General features: G+C 36.1%; 3 protein-coding genes across 3 annotated transcripts in view; 1 reads left to right on the forward strand and 2 right to left on the reverse strand.

Annotated features, from left to right (window-relative positions):
* The window catches only part of LOC127979552 (FERM domain-containing protein 7-like), a 35,847-nt gene extending 28,262 nt beyond the window's left edge, over window positions 1-7,585 (forward strand). Inside the window, exons 4-12 of the mRNA XM_052585119.1 lie at window positions 243-321; window positions 402-499; window positions 619-733; window positions 1,366-1,513; window positions 1,607-1,702; window positions 2,210-2,373; window positions 2,750-2,818; window positions 5,266-5,341; window positions 5,416-7,585. Of these exons, the coding sequence (XP_052441079.1) occupies window positions 243-321; window positions 402-499; window positions 619-733; window positions 1,366-1,513; window positions 1,607-1,702; window positions 2,210-2,373; window positions 2,750-2,818; window positions 5,266-5,341; window positions 5,416-6,453 (1,883 nt within the window). The 3' untranslated portion in view covers window positions 6,454-7,585. The remainder of the gene's footprint in view (window positions 1-242; window positions 322-401; window positions 500-618; window positions 734-1,365; window positions 1,514-1,606; window positions 1,703-2,209; window positions 2,374-2,749; window positions 2,819-5,265; window positions 5,342-5,415) is intronic.
* Window positions 7,586-8,175: 590 nt separating this feature from the next.
* LOC127979938 (type I phosphatidylinositol 4,5-bisphosphate 4-phosphatase-B) lies at window positions 8,176-13,357 on the reverse strand. Its single transcript, XM_052585410.1, has 7 exons — window positions 13,126-13,357; window positions 11,565-11,755; window positions 11,336-11,442; window positions 10,309-10,414; window positions 10,139-10,191; window positions 9,944-10,034; window positions 8,176-9,844 (listed from the first exon to the last, which is right to left on the reverse strand). The coding sequence occupies exons 1-7, from the start codon at window positions 13,223-13,225 to the stop codon at window positions 9,701-9,703; spliced, it is 792 nt and encodes a 263-aa protein (XP_052441370.1). The 5' UTR covers window positions 13,226-13,357; the 3' UTR covers window positions 8,176-9,700.
* A 411-nt stretch (window positions 13,358-13,768) lies between these two features.
* On the reverse strand, window positions 13,769-20,330 carry LOC127979697 (palmitoyltransferase ZDHHC3). The gene is made up of 9 exons (XM_052585342.1): window positions 20,101-20,330; window positions 19,531-19,619; window positions 18,213-18,286; window positions 17,844-17,956; window positions 17,573-17,634; window positions 17,057-17,177; window positions 16,906-16,978; window positions 15,793-15,937; window positions 13,769-15,558 (listed from the first exon to the last, which is right to left on the reverse strand). The coding sequence occupies exons 1-9, from the start codon at window positions 20,223-20,225 to the stop codon at window positions 15,467-15,469; spliced, it is 894 nt and encodes a 297-aa protein (XP_052441302.1). The 5' UTR covers window positions 20,226-20,330; the 3' UTR covers window positions 13,769-15,466.
* Window positions 20,331-20,450: the final 120 nt, after the last annotated feature.

Here is a 20,450-nt window from a genome sequence, read left to right on the forward strand (position 1 = left end):
TTAACATTTACATCCACTCAGATTAATTTTTTTCAGTGTAGATGCTTACTGTAGATCCTAATAAGTAATCCCAGAAGTCAGAAATTTGGCAGTTATTGATTCTGTTCTTTCCAGAATTTAAGCTTTTATTTACCATCACAGATGGTGAACCATTAGACAATCACTTTTCACTATCCTTTTCCTTTAGTGAAAATTAAGCTTATTAACAACGTAGGCTTAGATTGTGTGCTTCCCACCCATAGATATCAGTGATGTGGCATTCCATTTTATAGTGAAGTTTTTCCCTCCTGACCCAGGACAGCTGCAAAGAGGCTTAACCAGGTAAACCACACGCACATGATTAAAGGCAGATAAACAGATGGTGATTGGTGATAGGTCTGACTGCTGCCTGTTTTATACAGGTACCTGTTTGCCCTTCAGATCAAACAGGATCTGTCAAATGGCAGCCTTACCTGTAATGATAACAGCGCCGCCCTGCTGGTCTCTCATATACTGCAATGTAGGTCTCATTGAAAGTTTACATGCCATAAAAATTCTAAGCGTTTAAATCTTGATTGATTGATCTTGTTCGATTATCACATGCACATTATATTTTTCTATCTCTGTCCTCATTTGTAGCAGAAATTGGAGACTATGACGAGGAGTTAGATGCTCATCATCTTGAAAATAAGCAATATGTGCCAAATCAAGAGTACTTGGACCACAAAATTATTCGCTTTCACAAGAAGCACAGGTAACACACAGCTACACACCATATAAACATACCAAAATAATAACATTTCCATTAACATGCAGGTCCGATAATGTACACAGTGATTGGTAAATTACTTACAAATTGTAATACATTACTGATTACAAATTGTAATGTAGTCTATTATATGAAAAAAAAGGTTAGGTGGTATAATTTCTGCTTAATTTGGACCTGACCTATGACTTTATCACATTGTTTTAAATAGGATCATTTTGTACCATATTGATATAAAAATACAACATGCAGTGCATTAAACGTTACATTGTGGTTTGCAAAAGTGGGTTTTGTGAAACAAATGCAGGGGGTTTATTAAGTTAATGAAAAGCTAATAGGTAATTAAATCATAAAAATCTAAAGTTAAAACAAATCAAGTGGTCAAAAACTGTGTTTCTATTTAATTATAGTCATCTGACTAGTGGCAGTTCTGTGTGTGCAATTCCATAAACTTTTCAAACATATGTAAGTGATAAGCAATTTTTGGAATCTGATTATGTAATCCAGAATGCTTATAATTTAGATACTACCCAGCACTTAATGTACATGATATGCCATGATAGACTTTGTTGCCAAAAGATGAGTACTTGAACATCTAATAGTGTGGTTTTTGCGGTCAGAGGTCACACTCCTGCTGAATCTGATCTGCATTTGCTGGAGGTTGCCCGGAAAATGGACATGTACGGGATCCGCCCCCACCCTGCCCATGATGGAGAAGGTATGAGGATCAGCCTCGCTGTCACACATTTGGGAGTGCTCATTTTTCAGGTACTGTACAGAAATATATGCTTATGCTTTAGCCTTATATTTGGAAATATACACAATAACCCTAAATGCAGCTAAGGAATATACCGTTATCAGGGAAACACAAAGATCAATACCTTCAGCTGGGCCAAGATCCGAAAGCTGAGCTTCAAGAGGAAACATTTCCTGATCAAACTCCACACTGAGACTGGGGTGAGACACAAGCAATCCCTCCATAGCAACAGCTGTTCTTTTTTTACACTGCAATCTCTGGGGAAAAGTATAAAATAGTTCCCCGGCAACACTTAAAACAATCTTTCCCTTTATATATTATATCTGCAATGTTTGGGCTAACTTTTAGATTTAGATTTAGTCATTTAGCAGACAATTTATACAAAGCTGACAGATTTACAAATGAGGAGCAGCACAAGCAATTTATCATGAATGACAACAGTACGACAAACCATTAAAAGTCAAATGCAAGAAGGCAGATGCACAAATTTAGTTTATTATCTTAAATAATCAACAACGAAGTGGTAAAATTTTAGATATTTTATATTAATGATTGCCATTAATATTGGAATATAATTCTAAGCTATCTTCAGGCTGAAAGCATTTCATTTGAGGCTGGAGCTGCTTTAACAGGCAAAAAAAAATCATTTTACATGGAATGACTAGTAAAATCCTCTTATGTCCTTCACTCAACTCTTATTGTGTTAGCCTTCAAGGAGAGACACTGTTGAGTTTTCCATGGCCAGCAGAGATGTGTGTAAGGCATTCTGGAAGGTGTGTGTGGAGTATCATGCTTTCTTCAGGCTTGCCGAAGAGCCCAAGTCACATGAGAAGTCCATTCTGTCTAGCAAAGGATCCAGTTTCAGATACAGGTATGTGACAGAGAGACTTTAGATTTCTGGAATGCAATGAGAAGCCCCAGTTGTCTAACACTTTATGCTATGATCCTTCCTAATCATCTTCCATAAATCCTCTGAGAGACAGAAATGAAGATATTAAATAGAGTATTCATAATCTTCTTTGCTAAACACATCTATAGACTTAAGTCATTGGTTTACATGTGTGAAACTGAAATAGCAGTATAATGAAAATGATGGGTGGAAACAGTGTCAGAAACGGTCTGCATTTTGAGTTAGTTTAATTAATGTATTGACAATCACTGATCATATTCAGGATCTTATGCATCATACACAGCTGGATTTTAAAACAATTGTCTGTTTTTATTCTTATGATTGTATGGTACTGTAGTGGCAGGACACAGAAGCAACTTCTTGAGTGTGTGGGCTCTGGAGACAAGAAACATTTGCCTTATGAAAGGTACGATATTATGCTGGGTGTTGTATGTTGGGGGAGTACATTTGTGCATAGATTGTAGGCCTACTTGTAATTTCTGAGCCACTAGTGGGAATAATCGTAATAGCAAATATTATTTACACTACCGGTCAAAAGTTTGGGATCAGTAAGACTTGTAATGTTTTTTAAAGAAGTCTCTTATGCTCATAAAGGCTGTATTTATTTGATCAAAATACAGAAAATAAACAGTATTGTTGCAAAATGTTATTACAATATAAAATACTGGCTTCTTTTTTAATATCCTTTTAGAATTAACAATGTTGGCAACAGTTGTGCTGCCAAATATTGTTTTGGAAACTGCAATACTTTTTTTTTTCAGGATTCCTTGATGAATAAAAAGTTAAAAAGAACAGCATTTATTCAAAATATAAATCTTTTCTAATAATATAAATCACTTCTTAACAATTGAACACATCCTTGCTGAATAAAAGTTTAAATTTCTTGCTAAAAATTACTGAGCCCAAACTTTTAAACTGTCGTATATAGTGTTTTAAATAAATTATCTTCCTTTTAACTTTTCATTCATCAAATAATCCTGAAACAAGCACTGATAATAAATCAACAAATTAGAACAATTTCTGAAGGATCCTTCAAATGAAGACTGGAGTAATGATGTTCCAAATTCAGCTTTGCATCACAGGAATAAATTAGATTTTAATGTATAATTAAATAGAAAAACATTATTTCACATCATAATATTTCACAATATTATTTTTTTCCCTGTATTTTTGATCAAATAAATGCAGCCTTGATGAGCATAAGAAAATCTTGTAAAAAAACATTAAAAAAATCATTCTGATCCCAAACTTTCGACAGGCAGTGTAATTTTTTTCCCAAACACTGCTGTCTTCTGTTGGATTAGACAATTAGGGAGTCCCGAACTAACACCAATGGTTGAGTCAACATGACTGTGTTGAGCCATTCAAACAAAGGCCCTCATGAACACAGCATCAGAAAACTTCAAATGGGACACCCTACGATTTCATGAACGGACAACTGATGACCATTTAGAGTCCTTAAAAGGGGGGTGAAATGCTCGTTTTCACTCAATCTCCTGTTAATCTTGAGTACCTATAGAGTAGTACTACATCCTTCATAACTCCAAAAAGTCTTTAGTTTTATTATATTCATAAGAGAAAGATAGTCTGTACCGATTTTTCCCAGAAAAACACGAGTGGCTGGAGGCATGACGTGTGGGCGGAGCTAAAGAATCACGAGCTGTATATATTTGCTTAGCGGTTTTGGAAAATGACTAAGTTCCACTTTATGTCGTCTTTTTTTTTGTACATGTGGAAAGTGCAGTTTGATGACAACATTGCATGTTGTTTACTTGATGTGCTTACGCGCCGATAGCTAAGTTAACAACACAGAGATATTTGAAGCAGTTTTACTCACCGCCTGCGGTTCCAACACACGATCGTGACCCTCTTTGGGTAAGTCGTGGCCTAATGGTTAGAGGGTTGGACTCCCAATCGAAGGGTTGTGGGTTCTAGTCTCGGGCCGGACGGAATTGTGGGTGGGGGGAGTGCATGTACAGCTCTCTCTCCACCTTCAATACCACGACTTAGCAAGGCATCGAACCCCCAACTGCTCCCGGGCGCTGCAGCATAAATGGCTGCCCACTGCTCCGGGTGTGTGCTCAGTGTGTGTGTGTGTGTGTGTTCACTGCTCTGTGTGTGTGCATTTCGGATGGGTTAAATGCAGAGCACAAATTCTGAGTATGGGTCACCATACTTGGCTGAATGTCACTTCACTCACTCACTTTTTCGTTGGGACTGCATTATCCTTAAGAAATAAACTATGTGCAAATCCGGCATCAAACTGGGCCTTGTTTGTAAAACAAGCATCTTCGAAATGCAGGGAACAAATAAAAAAACTTGCACAACTCCGTTGATGCTCTATAAAAATAAACTCCATCCACTGGTCCCTTAATCTGTGCAGGGTTGTCTTGCCCTGGCAACCAAAAACACACTTCCTTTGTGACATTTCGCTCTCGCTCTGATCAGTGAATTGCTCTGCCAGGGAGAAGTTCCCTTAGGACCCATATTAGGAAATTCCGCTCCATCTAACGTCACACAGAGCCATACTCGAAAAAAAACTTTCCGAAACTTGTGACAAACCGGAAGAGGTATTTTTGGAACAAACGTACACAAACGTACAACTTAATTTTTGAAACTTTGTCCATGTTTAGCATGGGAATCCAACTCTTTAACAGTGTAAAAAACTCAGTATGCATGAAATATCATTTCACATCCCGCCCCCCCTCCCCCTTTAAAACCATAAGTACACAGAGTGCATAATTTGGGAAAGGAACCAACAGAGCAAATGCCAAATACACCACAGATTTGCCTTTTTTTTGAGAAAGACAACCTACAAATGATATAAAGTTGACTGTTTTGTACTTTTTGCAGAAGTTACTGCAATTCTGAATATGACACACGACAGTGCAGATCCTCTCCTGACATACTGACTGATGTCTCTAAGCAGGTATTTTTCTAGATTCTTATATTTTAAATGTGCTTTTGGATCATGTTTCTCAAATTTGTTTCTTTCTCTCATAGCTGTATGAGCATCTACCTCCCAACCCAACCGTTGCTGGGCAACACAGCGAACAGACAGGCGTAGCAAAGCGCAGCCTTTCCGCTGCGGAAGTCATGTTCACTAATGAGCTGGAACGATCTAGGCCCTTGTCAAGAAATCCTGCCTTCTCAAGCAACTCTGCCTCACCCAAGCTTCGTTCCCTTTCCACATCAGGAGCGGAACATCATGGTAGAGGAGCTCAGAGACAAAAGGCAAAGAGACGATTGTCTCCTAGCGCCCAGCATCTCGTGCTTCTCTATCCTAACATACCCCACCTCCAGTTCCACCCAGTGCTGCCAACTTTCCCACTCGCCACTCACCCGTACCTACTGCAAGACCACACGTCCTCATCCCTAGACCGGCTTCCTCAAACCCATCACAATCATGTGCCTCTGCAATACCTGCCCAGACAAACTGCTCACTCGTCCTCTTGCTTGTCACCACAACTACAGAAGCAGCAGGAAAGGCTGGGTTCCACCGGCCAGGGAGAATCGAGATCGTACTCGAGAGGAGGACTAGGACTAAGGGCCGGGTTGAATAGGAAACTGGACTTGAGTGGAGTGGAAGTGGGCCATTACAGTGACGACTCCACCTTTCAGACCGGTTTGCCACGTCGAGCCTCAAGCCAATCAGACTTCAAATTTCAGCGACCGACGCTTGCCTCAAATGCCGCTGCCTACGCATCTGAGTTCCGCCCGCTGGGATATTATCCACACCTTTCTCGACATCCGATTCCTACCAGACCCACCTACCTTCCTCTAAGTCCTGCCCCTCTCCCGGAAAGACCCACTTCTTTATGTGTACTCGGCACAGGTAGTTATAGTGATTCGGATTCAGACACATTTTACCCCTACTTTCCAGCAGTGGGTAAAGTGGTACGTTCTGGTCCGCTGGCACGTATGCGCTTTTCTTCTGGAAGCCTCCAACTTGATGAAGAGGATGGAGAGGAGGAGGACTTGGACTGCCCAAATGATGAGAAGAATACAACTCTTACAACTGTTAAGATGATGAAGTTGTAGCTATGTGTAGAATCTTGAACGTTGGCTGTGATTGATGGAGCTCAACAAATTATTTAAACCAATAAGACCTGCAGACAATGCACTCTCACAAGAAAAGGTCCAAATATTGACAATGGAACACCTTTTTACCTTACTTAGCTTATTCATATAAATACCTTAAAGGTACATTTTACCTAATTCAGGGGTGTCTCTAAAAAAGATTACAGATGGGGACAGGGGTTTGCAGGAAAGCCACAGAAAAAAATATTTTTGGTTCACCAAAGATGCTTTCAGTGAACCATTCTTAGAACCTTTTTTTTTTTTTTAAGTGTAATATTTTTATCTAAAGAACATTTTTTCCACTAAAGAATCTTTTGTAGAATGCAAAGCTTGCATGGATATAAGGTTCTTCATGGAACCACAGATGCTAATAAAGGAACTTTTATTTTAATTAATATTTAATATTAAAATACTTAATTCAATACACCTTTGCATCTCTGATCTAAAGTTATATTTTGCTGTAAACTGCTTTGCATTTTTTTTAAAGGGATAGGTTCCCCTGAAATGAAAATTATATTATAATTTACTCACTCCAATGTCATTTAAAACCTATATGACTTTCTTTCCTCTATGAGAAAAGTAAAGGAAGAAGGCATCATTCAGAACAGCTTTGTGAAATGTATGTAAGTGAAAAGATCAGAGTGAAAGCATATTAATCAGACATGAACAGAGTGGATGGGATATCCTTCAAAACTGTGTTCCAAGGATTTTGAAAACATGGGGGTGTATAAACAGTGACTAAAGTGTCATTCTTTTAATTAATTATTTCATAATATGTAGCGTGAATAAACATTCTGTGGTGATTCAAAGTAAATCTACTTTTCTTTTTTTTTTTTTGAAAAGTAAAGCAGTCCATAATAATGTAGTTATTATTAGTTAATAATTAGCTAAAATAATGAAATCGATTTTCAGATGTTTGTGTCGCTGGAAAACATTAGAAATTATTCATTTCACATTTGTGCTACCGTAGTCATATGTTTTAAAAACATTTTTGCAAGGATGTGAAAATTTGTCAATAAATAAGGTAAGTTATTTATTACAAGGTTCAGTTGAATGTTTGAATAATTTAACCTTAGCACACAACTTCTAACTGGCTACTAAGATAATTGCTTGTACGTTTCTCACACCAAAAATCACATCACGCATTTCAAAATGGTATTATTTTTATTTTTTTGAGTATCACTCTTGTGAACAGAAGCACATGAACTGATAACATATATATACGTACCTTCATTAAAGGGATAGTTACCCAAAAATAAAAATTCTGTCATGAGCAGATTAAAGAAAAGTGGTTTGGAACAACCTCAGGGTGTGTAAATGATGACAATTTTCATTTTTTGGTTGAACTAATTACTTCAAATGTTAACATTAGACTCACTGAATCCGTTATCACTTACCAAACAGATGAATTTCACCTAATTACAATATTAATCTAACATTATTATTGAGAAATCAGTCACGGAAAAATTTAGAGATTTTTTTTTTAATCAATTTAGTCACAAAGAAACATACAAAAATAATCAACAACAAAATCAACAATGGCAAGAGTAGAATCTGTTAGCAAAATCACTCAATTGTAGTGCAACAATATATATATATATATATATATATATATATATATATATATATATATATATATATATATATATAGATAGATAGATATTTAACATTTTTTAACGAAAATTTGAGTAAATGCACAGTACAACTGCACACTCATGTAAACAAATCATAAACTGCAAAAAATAAAAATGTGCTGGTCACATCTGCATTTCACAGAATACAGTAGGTACAGGTACTAGTATCCATTACTATATATCTGTATCTTAATGAAGAGTGCAGTGCGAAGGGTTAATTTCAGCTGGAAACAAGCCTATGAGTTTGGTCATCTAGTATATTTACATCTGATTACACTTTCTGAATAAATTTGAACAAATTTGTACCCTATTTACCCCTTTACCTTTGTTAAAGGTTCTAATATTACATTAAGGGTACATATTATTAATCTAAGATACTAATGAGTATTTTTTCAGGTAGGTAAGGTACAATGTTGTCCCAGCTCTTGTACATGTTGTTCTGACCGTATAAATATTTAGTCAATCACAGTGATTCTGTTTGATGAGTATTTACATCCACTAGCATACTTTTTTTTTTGTCATTAAAATTATAAAAATCTCTGCCTGTCACACTCTGCTTGGTAATGCTGAAGGTCTTTATAGCAATGAAGAATATTTTAATGCAGTTTTACAACCACAGACAGGTACAAATAATGAGCAGTGATGCCGGATTTAAAAATAGCATCAACAAAAGTAATATAAGGATTTTTAGAAATCTCAAAAATACCTGTACTATTGCATTGTGTCAGATGTTTGAGCGTTTTTTTTGTTAGTAAGCAAAGCATAATTTTGTGCCTAAGATGTATTTGATGGTGCAGATACACAGTAAGACATGCTGAATGCTATCGGAGGAAGAAAATGAAGACAAAGATTGCGTCATACCCTGGGTAACAAACATTAAAAAAAAAAAGAAAAAAAAAACATCCAGTGAATAATATCCATGGAAAAGCAATAAACCACACTGAAAGAACAATTCATTGTTGCCTGTGATTCAGTCTATTGCACGTTCCAGTACTATGTGACAATAAAAAGTGCACTAAAATGCACTGCCAAAAAAAGATCAGTTTTTGCTTTTCCATAGTCTTTGAACCTGTCCAAATGCCTCATTGTGGAGTTTTCATGTCATTTCCCTTTTTTTTTTTTTTTTTGCTCATACTCTTCATTCGAAGTAACAGGTCAGCATACGATTATCAACACAGCTAAAATTTCAGTTCCCCCAAAATTAAACAACAGAGCACACTGTCAAGTGAAGCACTTACACTTTCTGTCAGCAATTCAGCCACAGTCTCATTCGAACTCTAATGTTTCAACATATTTGTGTGACACCAGAGTGATAGGGCAAAAATGGCTTGTTTCAGCAGTTACTGATTGTGCAATTAAACTAACTACTGACAATGCTGAAATATGTGTTTTTCTATGCCTCTTCTATTTGTGCAGTGTTTAGGAAGCAGATCATTTTGGGGAGAAATATGATTTGGATGGGTTTCCTGACAGGTTTTCACCAATTTGGACAAAGCATCACTCCATTAACATCTTTTCTCATTATTCTTGTCTCTTCCACTTCATCTCTACCTCCTCCTCATTCATCTCTCCTATTAGGAGTAGTTGTGCAGCGGTTCACTGATTTTCATGCAGGCCCAGTGCACAGCTCTGAACAAAGTGATCAGCACCAGGAAAATGAAAAATGCCCAGGATGCATAAATGCCCTTATATTTTGGTGCCTTCCGCCATGATCCAGCCTGCATAGAGAGAACAAGAACAGAGAAAAGAGGATTCTTGGTATTCTGAAATGATGATGCTCTTTGAAATAATGAGCTCTAAAATGATTTTATTCTTACAATCAATCCTGCAGTCGTTATGATGAAGATCAAGCACAACAGGAAGCATATCAAACTCCGCTTTCGAGGGTACCTCTGGCCAATCGATGAACTATATGATGAAAAGAATGGAATTACATGCTATTATTCTACTTTTAGTGTACGTATCTTTGTGGTTCTAAATGAAGGAAGTTCTATTGATAGTATTTAACATACACTTTTCTGCAGTGTGGACAGCGAGCCAATGTCCGATCTGTAAATTCTGTCCACTAAATCAACAACAGAGAGTCACAGTCACGGCTACTGTATTAAGGCTATTATTAAGGCAAAGTATTTGAAAAAGAGCTCTGAAATACTGTAAATGTGCATGAATGAGATGTTCTTACCAGAAAAGTGTTTCCACAGTGGCCACAGGAAACTCTGGCACCACTAAGCTGAGGATTCGGACTCCCAGCACCGGGATGAACTGGACCTAAATTGATAATTCGCTTACTAATCTCCAGCACGCACGCGCACACACACACACACACACACACACAAACATTAATTGACACATTTTCTGGAAACTTTGACTTTGAACTGTAATTATCTTCCAACTTTATTGGTCTGTCCACCGATAAAACTTACCATGTTTTTGAATATACATTACATTGTGAACAGTACTTATCATATCAATTTTCTAATTTTGAAAGAAGTCTCTTATTCTCACCAAGGCTGCATTTATTTACTATTTTCATATATTTTTTAATGTAATTCATTTCTGTGAAGCTGAACTGTACAATTTAAAATAACAGTTTATAATTATGTGTAGTGTGTATGTGTATATATATATATATGTATATATATATACACACACATACACACACATATACACACACACACTGTTTCTAATCCAGAAATAATTCTAATATAAAGATTTGGTGCTCAAGTCTTATTATTGTTAAAGAAACCTGTTGTGCTGCTTATTATTTTTGTGGTAATTGAATACATTTGTCAGGATTCTTTAAATAAAATACTCAGAATTACAGCATATATATATTATTGCTGTCAAACGATTAATCACACCCAAAATAAAAGTTTTGTTTGCATAATATATGTCTGTGCTGTGTATATTTATAATGTGCATATAAATACACACACATGCATGCATATATTTAAGATAAATGTTACATTTATATATAAAAATATTTATATATGATATAAATTCTATGAATATAAATATATACACATATATAAAACGGTCAATTCAATGCATTCTCTCTGAATAAATGTAGTACGTTTGTACCACAAACTTTGAATGGTTGTGTAGTCATAACTCAGCTTCATAGTATATATATCTGATACCATCAATGATCCGTGGGGTGTTCCTAATACTTTGTCGTAATGCTTATGAAGGACGGTAAAGTCTCTCACCAGTATGGTCGAGGGCAGGCGATCCTCTGCGAGGTGACTTTGCAGATGAGAAGACAGTTACATGGACACCTCACATACTTCTTTCCTGCTGGAGCATTCTTTATGGGCTAGATGAAACAGGAAGTGAGGACACAGTCTGAACTTTCTCTTAACACCACGCCAAAATCGAACACAAAATAATTACACGTCTAATAAATGGAATCCTAAATGAATTCACTTGTTAACTCACTGTAGCTTCATTGCAGACACTGCATTTGACCACATGCTGGTGGATTTTGCCCTCCACGCTGATAAGTGACTGACAGACTCTGCAGCTGATGACGGTAGCACTGCCACTCTCCGGAGAACCCAGCGGGGAGTACGGTGGAGGAGCCTCTCCCAGCATCGATGCGGGAGGAGCTGACGGGAATGCTGAGAAATCTGGGATGGAAAGAGAACAGCAGAGGATGTAAGCAGGTGGCAGAGAGAGAAAGAGAGAGAAAAAAAAATAGAAAAAGCATGACTGTACTGCATTTAATGATTTCCTTTCTAATATTATTAACCCTCTATTAAATATAATTAAAATTAAATGTATGCATTTAGCAGACGCTTTTATCCAAAGCGACTTACAGTGCATTCAGGACAGGCTATACATTTTTACCCATCATGCATTATTATTATTATTATTATTGCATGCATTAACAAATCAATGTTTAAAAGAAATTGACATAAAACAGACCTCATCACGTGTTTGAATGAGCTGTTTTCAGGGGCGTTGCAGAGTCTTAACTTTGATAAAGAATATCTCTTTGGATTTGAGACTTTAGTCTTTGCAACTTTACAGATCTTCTTTATGCACCAAGAGCTTGTAACACTCAAAAGGGAAAAGGAAAATTTAAATTGCATGACCCCTTTAAGCTAAATATTTGTATGCCGCCTTTGACAATGAAAAAAAATTAAATTAATTTTTAATTTAAATATTTGCATTATATCAGAGACACATTTTTACATTTTCGCAATTAAAAGAGAATGGTTAGATGAAAATTTACAATTACCTTTTTTATCTTTATTTCATGGCAGAAACAAGCTTCCATTCAAATAGATATGAACAGTACTATTGAACCTTTTTATTTACAGTTTTGTTTTTACACAACAGTGTTATAAGCTAAGAGATTTACACTAACATCTGACAGAACCGGCCATCAAAATAATAAGTAAATAGTTAGGTTTTAAAAATTCTACATAAAAGGTTTATTCAACATCACCCCTTCATTACTAATCATATTAACTTTTATACTAATTTAATTAGTTTTATTGTAATCTTACATGTATAGAGCAAAATTAAGAAAATGAATTTGTTAAACAGAACAACATAGTGTGTAGTCAAAACCTGAACAGTTTTGACTCTAAGGTTCAGACTGTGCCAGAGTAAAAGTACTTAAAATAATAAACTGATAAGAGTGAGGGCAGGATTCCTTCAGTCATGTGATTCAGGTGTACTGTCTACCTACCTGCCACTAATCTATTTGTAATGTGCTCAGGACCTGCAGACTGCAGATTACGGCAGGTTAAATCAAATTATCAAGATATGCACAGACATACTTTGCTCTAAATCCAACTGAAAGTAATAAATAATAGTATTCTAAATAGTGCTCTGCCAACCTAGACATCATGTGAGTGTGTGCATCACAGGCGCGTTCGAAGGCTCCAATCGAACTGAATCGAATCGAATCCGCCTACGATGCCCTAAAATGCAGTGTAGGTAAAAAGCTCAAAAGGCTCTCTGTGAGTCCGGATCAGGTTTGACTTACTCTGTGGTTTGCTCGGAGGTCCATAGGGCTCATCTCCCGGTAACAACCAGTTCATTCCATCGCGACTGTCCGATAGCAAAGGCGATCGCTCGTCAGCCATGCCTTAGATAAGCCCAAACTCGAAACAAAATCCCGCTGTGGGCGTAGGATCTGCTGCCAGTAAATGTTGTGGAGAGGAAAAGTGATGCGTGAAAGTAACTCTCCAGGAAGCGTCACATGATCACATGATTTTTGCAAACAGGAAGTCGACAACTAAAATAACAACACAAGCACGTGATCACGGATTGGGCCAGTAAGCGACGAGGTTAAAAGTAAGGATTGAAAAAAAAAATCGCTTTTTTAAATAGTTCTCTCATTTAGGGGTACTGTGCGAAATATTAATGTTCACGACTACATTCACGCATTTCATAAATCTGCCCGTATTAGAGAATGTCATACTTAACGTTAGTCACGTCAAACTTTTTTATTCTATAATAAATGTTATCACAATAGGTTGAGTTAATGTAAATGAGATAAATTATGAAAAATGTACAATAAATGAAAAGTACGACCTTAAACCTTTTTTTATATTTATATATTTCTTGAATAATAAAACACAACAATCTATATTTAAACACTACTGGTTTATTTCAACTTAAACTTGTAATTTTCAAGCGAAAAGACAGAATATGAAAAGATGTATTTAACTTCACATAAATCAGCAGCATTAGACCAAAAAAAAAAAAAACCCTGAAACACAAAACCGGATAAATTACAATAAATATCAATGTAAACATTTTCAGTATACATGTTGATCTGTTATGTACACACATCCTTCAAGCTGTCCATGAAACAGCAAAAACATTAACATTTCAAACAAAAAAAAAAAAAAAAACAAGCACTTTAACAAAAGTAGTCCAGTAACCTGAAAATGCAATACCTTTGTCAGAAATTAAAATGATAAAATACGTATTTACAATCCTTATGTAAAATGGAGTACAGTCCATGTACTCAAACACACACAATGAAAACAATGAAGATGTCCTTTTGCATTTACCCCAAATAAAGTCAACACAGCTGACCTTGTGAGCGTGTGCTCACATCCCTGTGTGTGCCAAAAAGTGGTTAAGTAACAAATTGTATACTGGTTAGGGGTTAAAATACTGCTTTAACAATTTCAAACAAGATACTTCTGAGAGAAAATCCACTAATACTCAAGAGTTAATGTTGAATTTAAAAATCCAAATCAATGGTTTGTAAAAGTATCTTGTAACGTGATGTGACATGTGGTAAAAAGAAATGGTGTCCCACACTTGGAAATATCTTGTAAAAGACTATTGTTATAAGTAGGGCTGGGTGTCTTGTCTTTGATTCCTAAGGGTTAATCTCATTAAAGTCAGTGAGCCAAAAAACATGCAGCATGCTTTATGTGCCTAAATCGGTGATTGGCTCTGATGAGGCATCAAGGAAAACACGTTATGGGACCATTCTTGCACACTGTAGCATCATGCTACATAAGACAATTTATAAATATATACCGTATTTTTTGAAGTCGCACCTGAGTATAAGTCGCATCAGCCCAAAAATACGTCATGATGAGGAAAAAAACATAAGTCGCAGTGGACTATAAGTCGCATTTATTTAGAACCAAGAGAAAACATTGGCGTCTACAGCTGCGAGAGGGCGCTCTATGCTGCTCAGTAGTAGGCTACAGGAGCACAGAGCAGTATAGAGCGCCCTCTCGCGGCTGTAGACGGCAATATTTTCTCTGGGATCATTTCTCTTGGTTCATGTCAAATTAATTTTGATAAATAAGTCGCACCTGACTATAAGTCGCAGGACCAGCCAAACTATGAAAAAAGTGCGCCTTATAGTACGGAAAATACGGTACTATGCATTTACTCAAACTCAATTTAAACCACCACTGAGTGTTTTAAATAATTTCCAATTGTGATCTAATGAGGGTTTTGGTCATATAAGGTGGCAGAAATATTTTATTTATAGCCTTTCATATCAAGCTAATTGCCTCACCTGCTTAGCAGTTTTCACGTAAACACTGTTTTGTTATAAAAATAGGCAATATCTAATTATAATCACATACAAATTATATACTGTCATAATCGCGTATTGAAAGTCAAGGTATCGGTATTGATAATGTTTGAACGGTACCCAGCCCTAGTTACAAGACTTTGTGAGAAGCGGTAAGCAGAAGTCGGTGTACAAAAACACTCACGCAGCAGCACTTTTTCTTCATCAATCACCATAGCTGAAATTTGCACCTTAGTAACGTAATATTCAGTGTTCTAAACACAATGTGATACTGACGAAACGTTCAAATGAACTGATGGAAAACTGGTATATGTTACACATTGTAATCAGGAAGTGCTGAATAACTGATGCCGCCAACAGAAGGAGGGGAGGAATGGAGCGGGAACAACCAACATATTACAGAACCTGTAAATATAAGAGAAATTATTCCATTACATTCAACATCATTCGGTTCTATTATCATTCTGCATTTATCGAATAAATGCAGCCTTGACAAATTTAAGAGACTCTGAAAAACATTTACAGACACATTTTTGTTTTAAATAACATTAAACATTGTTTCTCCATTTGTAACAGTGACAGTGATACAATTCTAACAAACTTGCAGGATAAAAACATGCTGTAAATAGTTCAACTCACCACGTCCAAAAACCTCCCTCAGCAAAGCAATTTTTGGCTTTCTTGTGTGTGTAATGTGTGTCTGGTGGGTGTTGTTGGGTTTGTCTTTCATTAGCCTGTTCCTCATCTGTTCAATGGGCGTCTCATCTGTTATAATGGACACCAGCTTGGGACAAAAACAACAGAGACAGAAAATGACAGATCAATACATGCAAAAAAAAAAAAAAAAAATTTAAATTTAAACAATCACATGAATACAATTTACATAAATAAGTAGTGTTTAGAAAGCTTAAAGAAGCTTAGCTTTATACTGTAGTTTAAAAAGAGCCACTCTGCACTAATCACTTCATTCATTCTATCGTTCTGTCAACTGTGCAATGACAATCAATACAACACAACATTATCATTGCAATTTAAAGGTGGCTAAAGATTCAGAATTCAAATAAAAAAGTAAAACAATGACAAGTAGCTTTCCAATATGAAATATTATACTTAAGTCTTTGCTGTTGATGAATATTCATACATTTACTTCTTTTCATTTACAAGTCTTGCACTAATAAAAAAAATATTTAAATGCAATCTGTTACCAACATTCTTCAAACGATCTTCTTTTGTGTTCCACAGTAAAAGAAATGCAACAAGAAGGTAAGTTTCATTTTGGGTGAATGCTCCCTGTTTGTCTTACTACTTTTAATGAAGCTGAGCATTGACAACTTACTTTCAGCTTCATTTGAATGTCGGCTTGCTGAACTGATACCCAGATGCTCAACTGTGGCAATGCCTGGCTATGACATGTCATATAGCCTATAAAACGCTCTCACATGTTTATTATTTTAACATTTTGGGAGGAGCTAAATTAACATGTGGTTTCAACAACCAGATGCATTTACACTTGTCTAGTTTCATCTGAAATGCATCCCAGACCACCTCCTGTAGTGGTTTGAGCGATCAGATTCATATTAGTCTCGAAAGCATTTAGGAGGGCATTTACACCTGGTCTTTTCAGGATCAGATAGCTATGTGACCAAGTGTTAACAGGCCACTGTAACACTTAATGTAATTACAATACCGTGACTGTGTGATTTTTTTTTAAGTTAAACTATAATGTCAACATATGGTTCATATAATGCATACCTGATCATAAAATATCACCAAGACAAAAACTCCAAAAAGTATAGACTCCACCAGCAGAATGATATAATGTGCCCTGTGAAACAAATGGCCAAGAACAGTGTTATATTTTATACTAACATATACAGTACCTCAGAAGGAATTTGTGACTTACACAATGAGATGTTTGCTAGGAGCTTCTTCTTCTTCTTCATCTCCATCTCTCTCTCTTTCACTCCTTATTCTCCAAACCCATGCTGACACCACAAGCGCCATGGAATACAAGCTGGCCATGCCTAAAGAGACACACAGAAACAACCATAGTGTATGTACCTCAGCACTAACATTTGCATCCAACATAGCATCGTTTTTTTGTTTGTTTTTTTGCAATGTAAAATAGAATATGTAAGTTTTTGTTTAAGACATTCTTAAAATGAAATTAAAAGTATGCCATCATTTCATGTCATTCCACATTTGTAACAATTTTGGGTCTCATTGACTTTCATAGTAAGGATAAAAATACAATGGAAGTCAAAGGGATTCCTAAACTGTCTGGTTACCAATATTTTTCAAAATATCATCTCTCATGATCCATAGGAGAGAAAAAGTCATACAAGTTTGGAATGACATGAGGAAGAATAAATGATGACGGTATAGTGATTTCCTTTTGAGCTATCCTTTTAAAACTCACCTGTGTAGAAGAGGAACTGAATGAAGTATTTCTGATTGAGCTCTCCAACACAGTTATTGATCCTATAAAAGAGCAAACATATATACAAATGCATTCATCAGAACAAAGCAAAAATACTGCCGGTGCATTATATCCAAATATACATTATATATGTTATAGCACAAGTATACTGCAAACACTTATTCTACTTTAAAAAGTACTACAAAGTCTGAGATACAAGACATACGAATATATATTCAATTTGGCCACTAGAGAATGATGAGAGACTGACCACGGGCAGTGATGGTCCATTCTCCTGATGCAGCGCTGACAAACTCTGCAGTGATGGGCACGAGGAGGCCGATACGTCTCACAGCGACTGCACACTGTCCAGCCCTCACAGCCCTGATGAGAACAATACAACAATTAAAGAAATGTCATAGAGCGAAAATGCACTGTGAAATAAGATCCAAGGCAAGTAAATAGAATATACACACTATGTGAAAACGCTTAAAGGACCACTATTCCATCAATATAACAACTACATCATAAACAGAAAAGTAAAAATAGAAAGTAACATTTGCTAAATAGTTGATAGATCGACACGACACGAATATGACCTCAATGCCATTACAGGAGTAGACAGATCAGCAACACTCACTCTGTCATTTAGACGGTTGGACTGGGACCTCAGGTCAGAGAAATCAATGGCTGTCTCAGGTAGAGGAACCATACCTGTGATGATAATTGGTTAAAGTTTACACTGATAGCCTTTCTTAACCATGTAAAGCCTGACATATGAAATAATAGTCAGAAAAAAAATATATTTAACAGAACACTTTATTGAACCTTTAGACAAAACGTATATAAATAAAAAATCTAAAAGTATGCATATGCATGTTATATTTTGTATAATATATATTACATCAGGAAATGATGGTCCATGTAGTATGATATAGTGAGAATATGGAACTCATACTCGAGGAAAAAAAACATTTACACTTTTATATAGAGGCCAAACTGAGCATAAATATACAATGGATTTGAGATGTTATTTATAGGGCCATAGAGTTTGATGAAATTCTGTTTTAATTGTGGAGGCAATGCATATAATGCAATGCAATAGAACATCCTCAAATCTGACTCGTGAGATCCACTTTCCTGCAGAGTTTAGCTCCAAACATCCAAACCTAATCAAACACTCCTGAGTTTCTTCAGGATAATTCAAGTATAAGTCTCCGCAGGAAAGTAATGGGAGTTACCAGATCAGGGTGTTGATTGGTTGATGTCATAGTGACCTTAGGTTTAGGGGTGGGGTTGGGTAAGGGGAATCAGTTAGATTGCATGATTTAGAAACACCCAGCAGTTTGAAAACACCACAAGCTGATAACACCCACTTTGGCTCTGCAGAGAACTAAAAGTCTCGTATAATTAGAAAATCACAGGTAGGATTGATTAGGGTTGGAGCAAAACTCAGCAGGTAAGTGCATCTCAAGAGGCAGATCTGAGGATCACTGCAATAGAACGTTCTTTGATAGTCTTTATCATATTTAATTCTTGCAGTTTAAATTTATTTATTTTACAAACTGATTGTCTGGATAGTCAAGTAACCCTAAAGTGATCGTGTTCATTTTGAAATTCTACTTATAATATAAAAGTATCCTTACATTTACTTTATAATGCTACTGAAGATTTTGCAAAAAGATATCTATCGTGACCTGAAAGTGGACATTTTTACAATCACACTAAGAAGCCTTTTACCTCTTTAAAAAAAGTATAAAAAGTCAAAAATAAAACTGTTAGGATGGAAGGCATGTGTATAAAAAAATTTTAGCCACGTTTTGATCATGTTGCTAATATAGAACACCTAGAAATTCATTCATGAAATATAATACAGTAGACTTATTGGCTTTAAAACAGTCTACAATAAAAGAAACACCTTAGAAAATGAGTTTGACCCATTTATTAAGAGCACTCACCAGGATCAGAGAACACTGCCTTTGAATGGCAAGCCAGCAATAGTAATAGAATAATATTAAACACAGATCCATGGAGAGTGCACCATACACTAAAAAGAGAAAATAGACAGCACGTTAAAATACTCAAACATATTTAGCATTAAAAAATGTCAGCTATATATATATATATATATATATATATATATATATATATATATATATATATATATAGTATAAAGCACGATGGCTTGTTAACTTAGGTGAGATAACCTGAAACCTACAACATTTAACGTAAACGTTACTTTAACAAGAGACAAAAAGAAAGTGTAACGTTAGTAAACACACGTTGAATGATGCGAAAGTCTGACAACGACGCTAGTATTTGTTGCAAGAAGTTCAAACGCACTGTTAAAAACATTTCGCAAGAAAACATAACAGAACGCTAAAATGTGCCACTCACACCGTTATGAACGGCTGTTGCTATGGGTGATTCTAAAAGGAACTATCATAAAGCGATGATCTCATGAGCGGCGGCGGATGTTACGTGAACCAAACGCTGGCTCTTTAGAGCTTCGTTCACGCGGTACTCACCTTCCAGAATACGCGGGGATCAGGACATACTGAATCACCACATAATCGGCGTAAAAGACGCTGAAATAAGTTAAAATGAGACAAATAAAGCCACACGGGTCTCGCCGACAGCGAAACGCAGCCATCTTTCCATCATCTACGGTCTTCCTGGTGACGTCATAAAGTGACGAGCGATACGCATCTCGTGGTGTCCGCCGCTTTCATTAATTCTGACCACCTGTGAACTTGTGCATTTTTGTCTGTCGTCTGCATATACTTTTTTTTATTTTTTATTATACAATTAAAAGTCAGGCACAAACTTTCGAGTTACTTTTTCGTTTTAAAAGGAATGTCCTCACAGACTCTTAGAT

The sequence above is a fragment of the Carassius gibelio genome, chromosome A1 (assembly GCF_023724105.1).
Source record: "Carassius gibelio isolate Cgi1373 ecotype wild population from Czech Republic chromosome A1, carGib1.2-hapl.c, whole genome shotgun sequence".
In the NCBI taxonomy this organism is placed as follows: Eukaryota; Metazoa; Chordata; class Actinopteri; order Cypriniformes; family Cyprinidae; genus Carassius; species Carassius gibelio.

Excerpts from the sequence above, each read along its gene's own strand:
- LOC127979938 (XM_052585410.1), bottom strand. The coding sequence starts at position 13,225 with ATGGCTGACGAGCGATCGCCTTTGCTATCGGACAGTCGCGATGGAATG. Across the intron at positions 11,443-11,564 it reads GTGTCTGCAATGAAGCTACA|CCCATAAAGAATGCTCCAGC; the intron begins GTGAGTTAACAA and ends TGTTTCATCTAG. Across the intron at positions 10,415-11,335 it reads GCCTGCCCTCGACCATACTG|TAAGCGAATTATCAATTTAG; the intron begins GTGAGAGACTTT and ends GCTGGAGATTAG.
- LOC127979697 (XM_052585342.1), bottom strand. The coding sequence starts at position 20,225 with ATGGCTGCGTTTCGCTGTCGGCGAGACCCGTGTGGCTTTATTTGTCTC. Across the intron at positions 17,957-18,212 it reads CCAACCGTCTAAATGACAGA|GGCTGTGAGGGCTGGACAGT; the intron begins GTGAGTGTTGCT and ends TGTTCTCATCAG. Across the intron at positions 15,559-15,792 it reads GAGGGAGGTTTTTGGACGTG|GTTCTGTAATATGTTGGTTG; the intron begins GTGAGTTGAACT and ends TTATATTTACAG.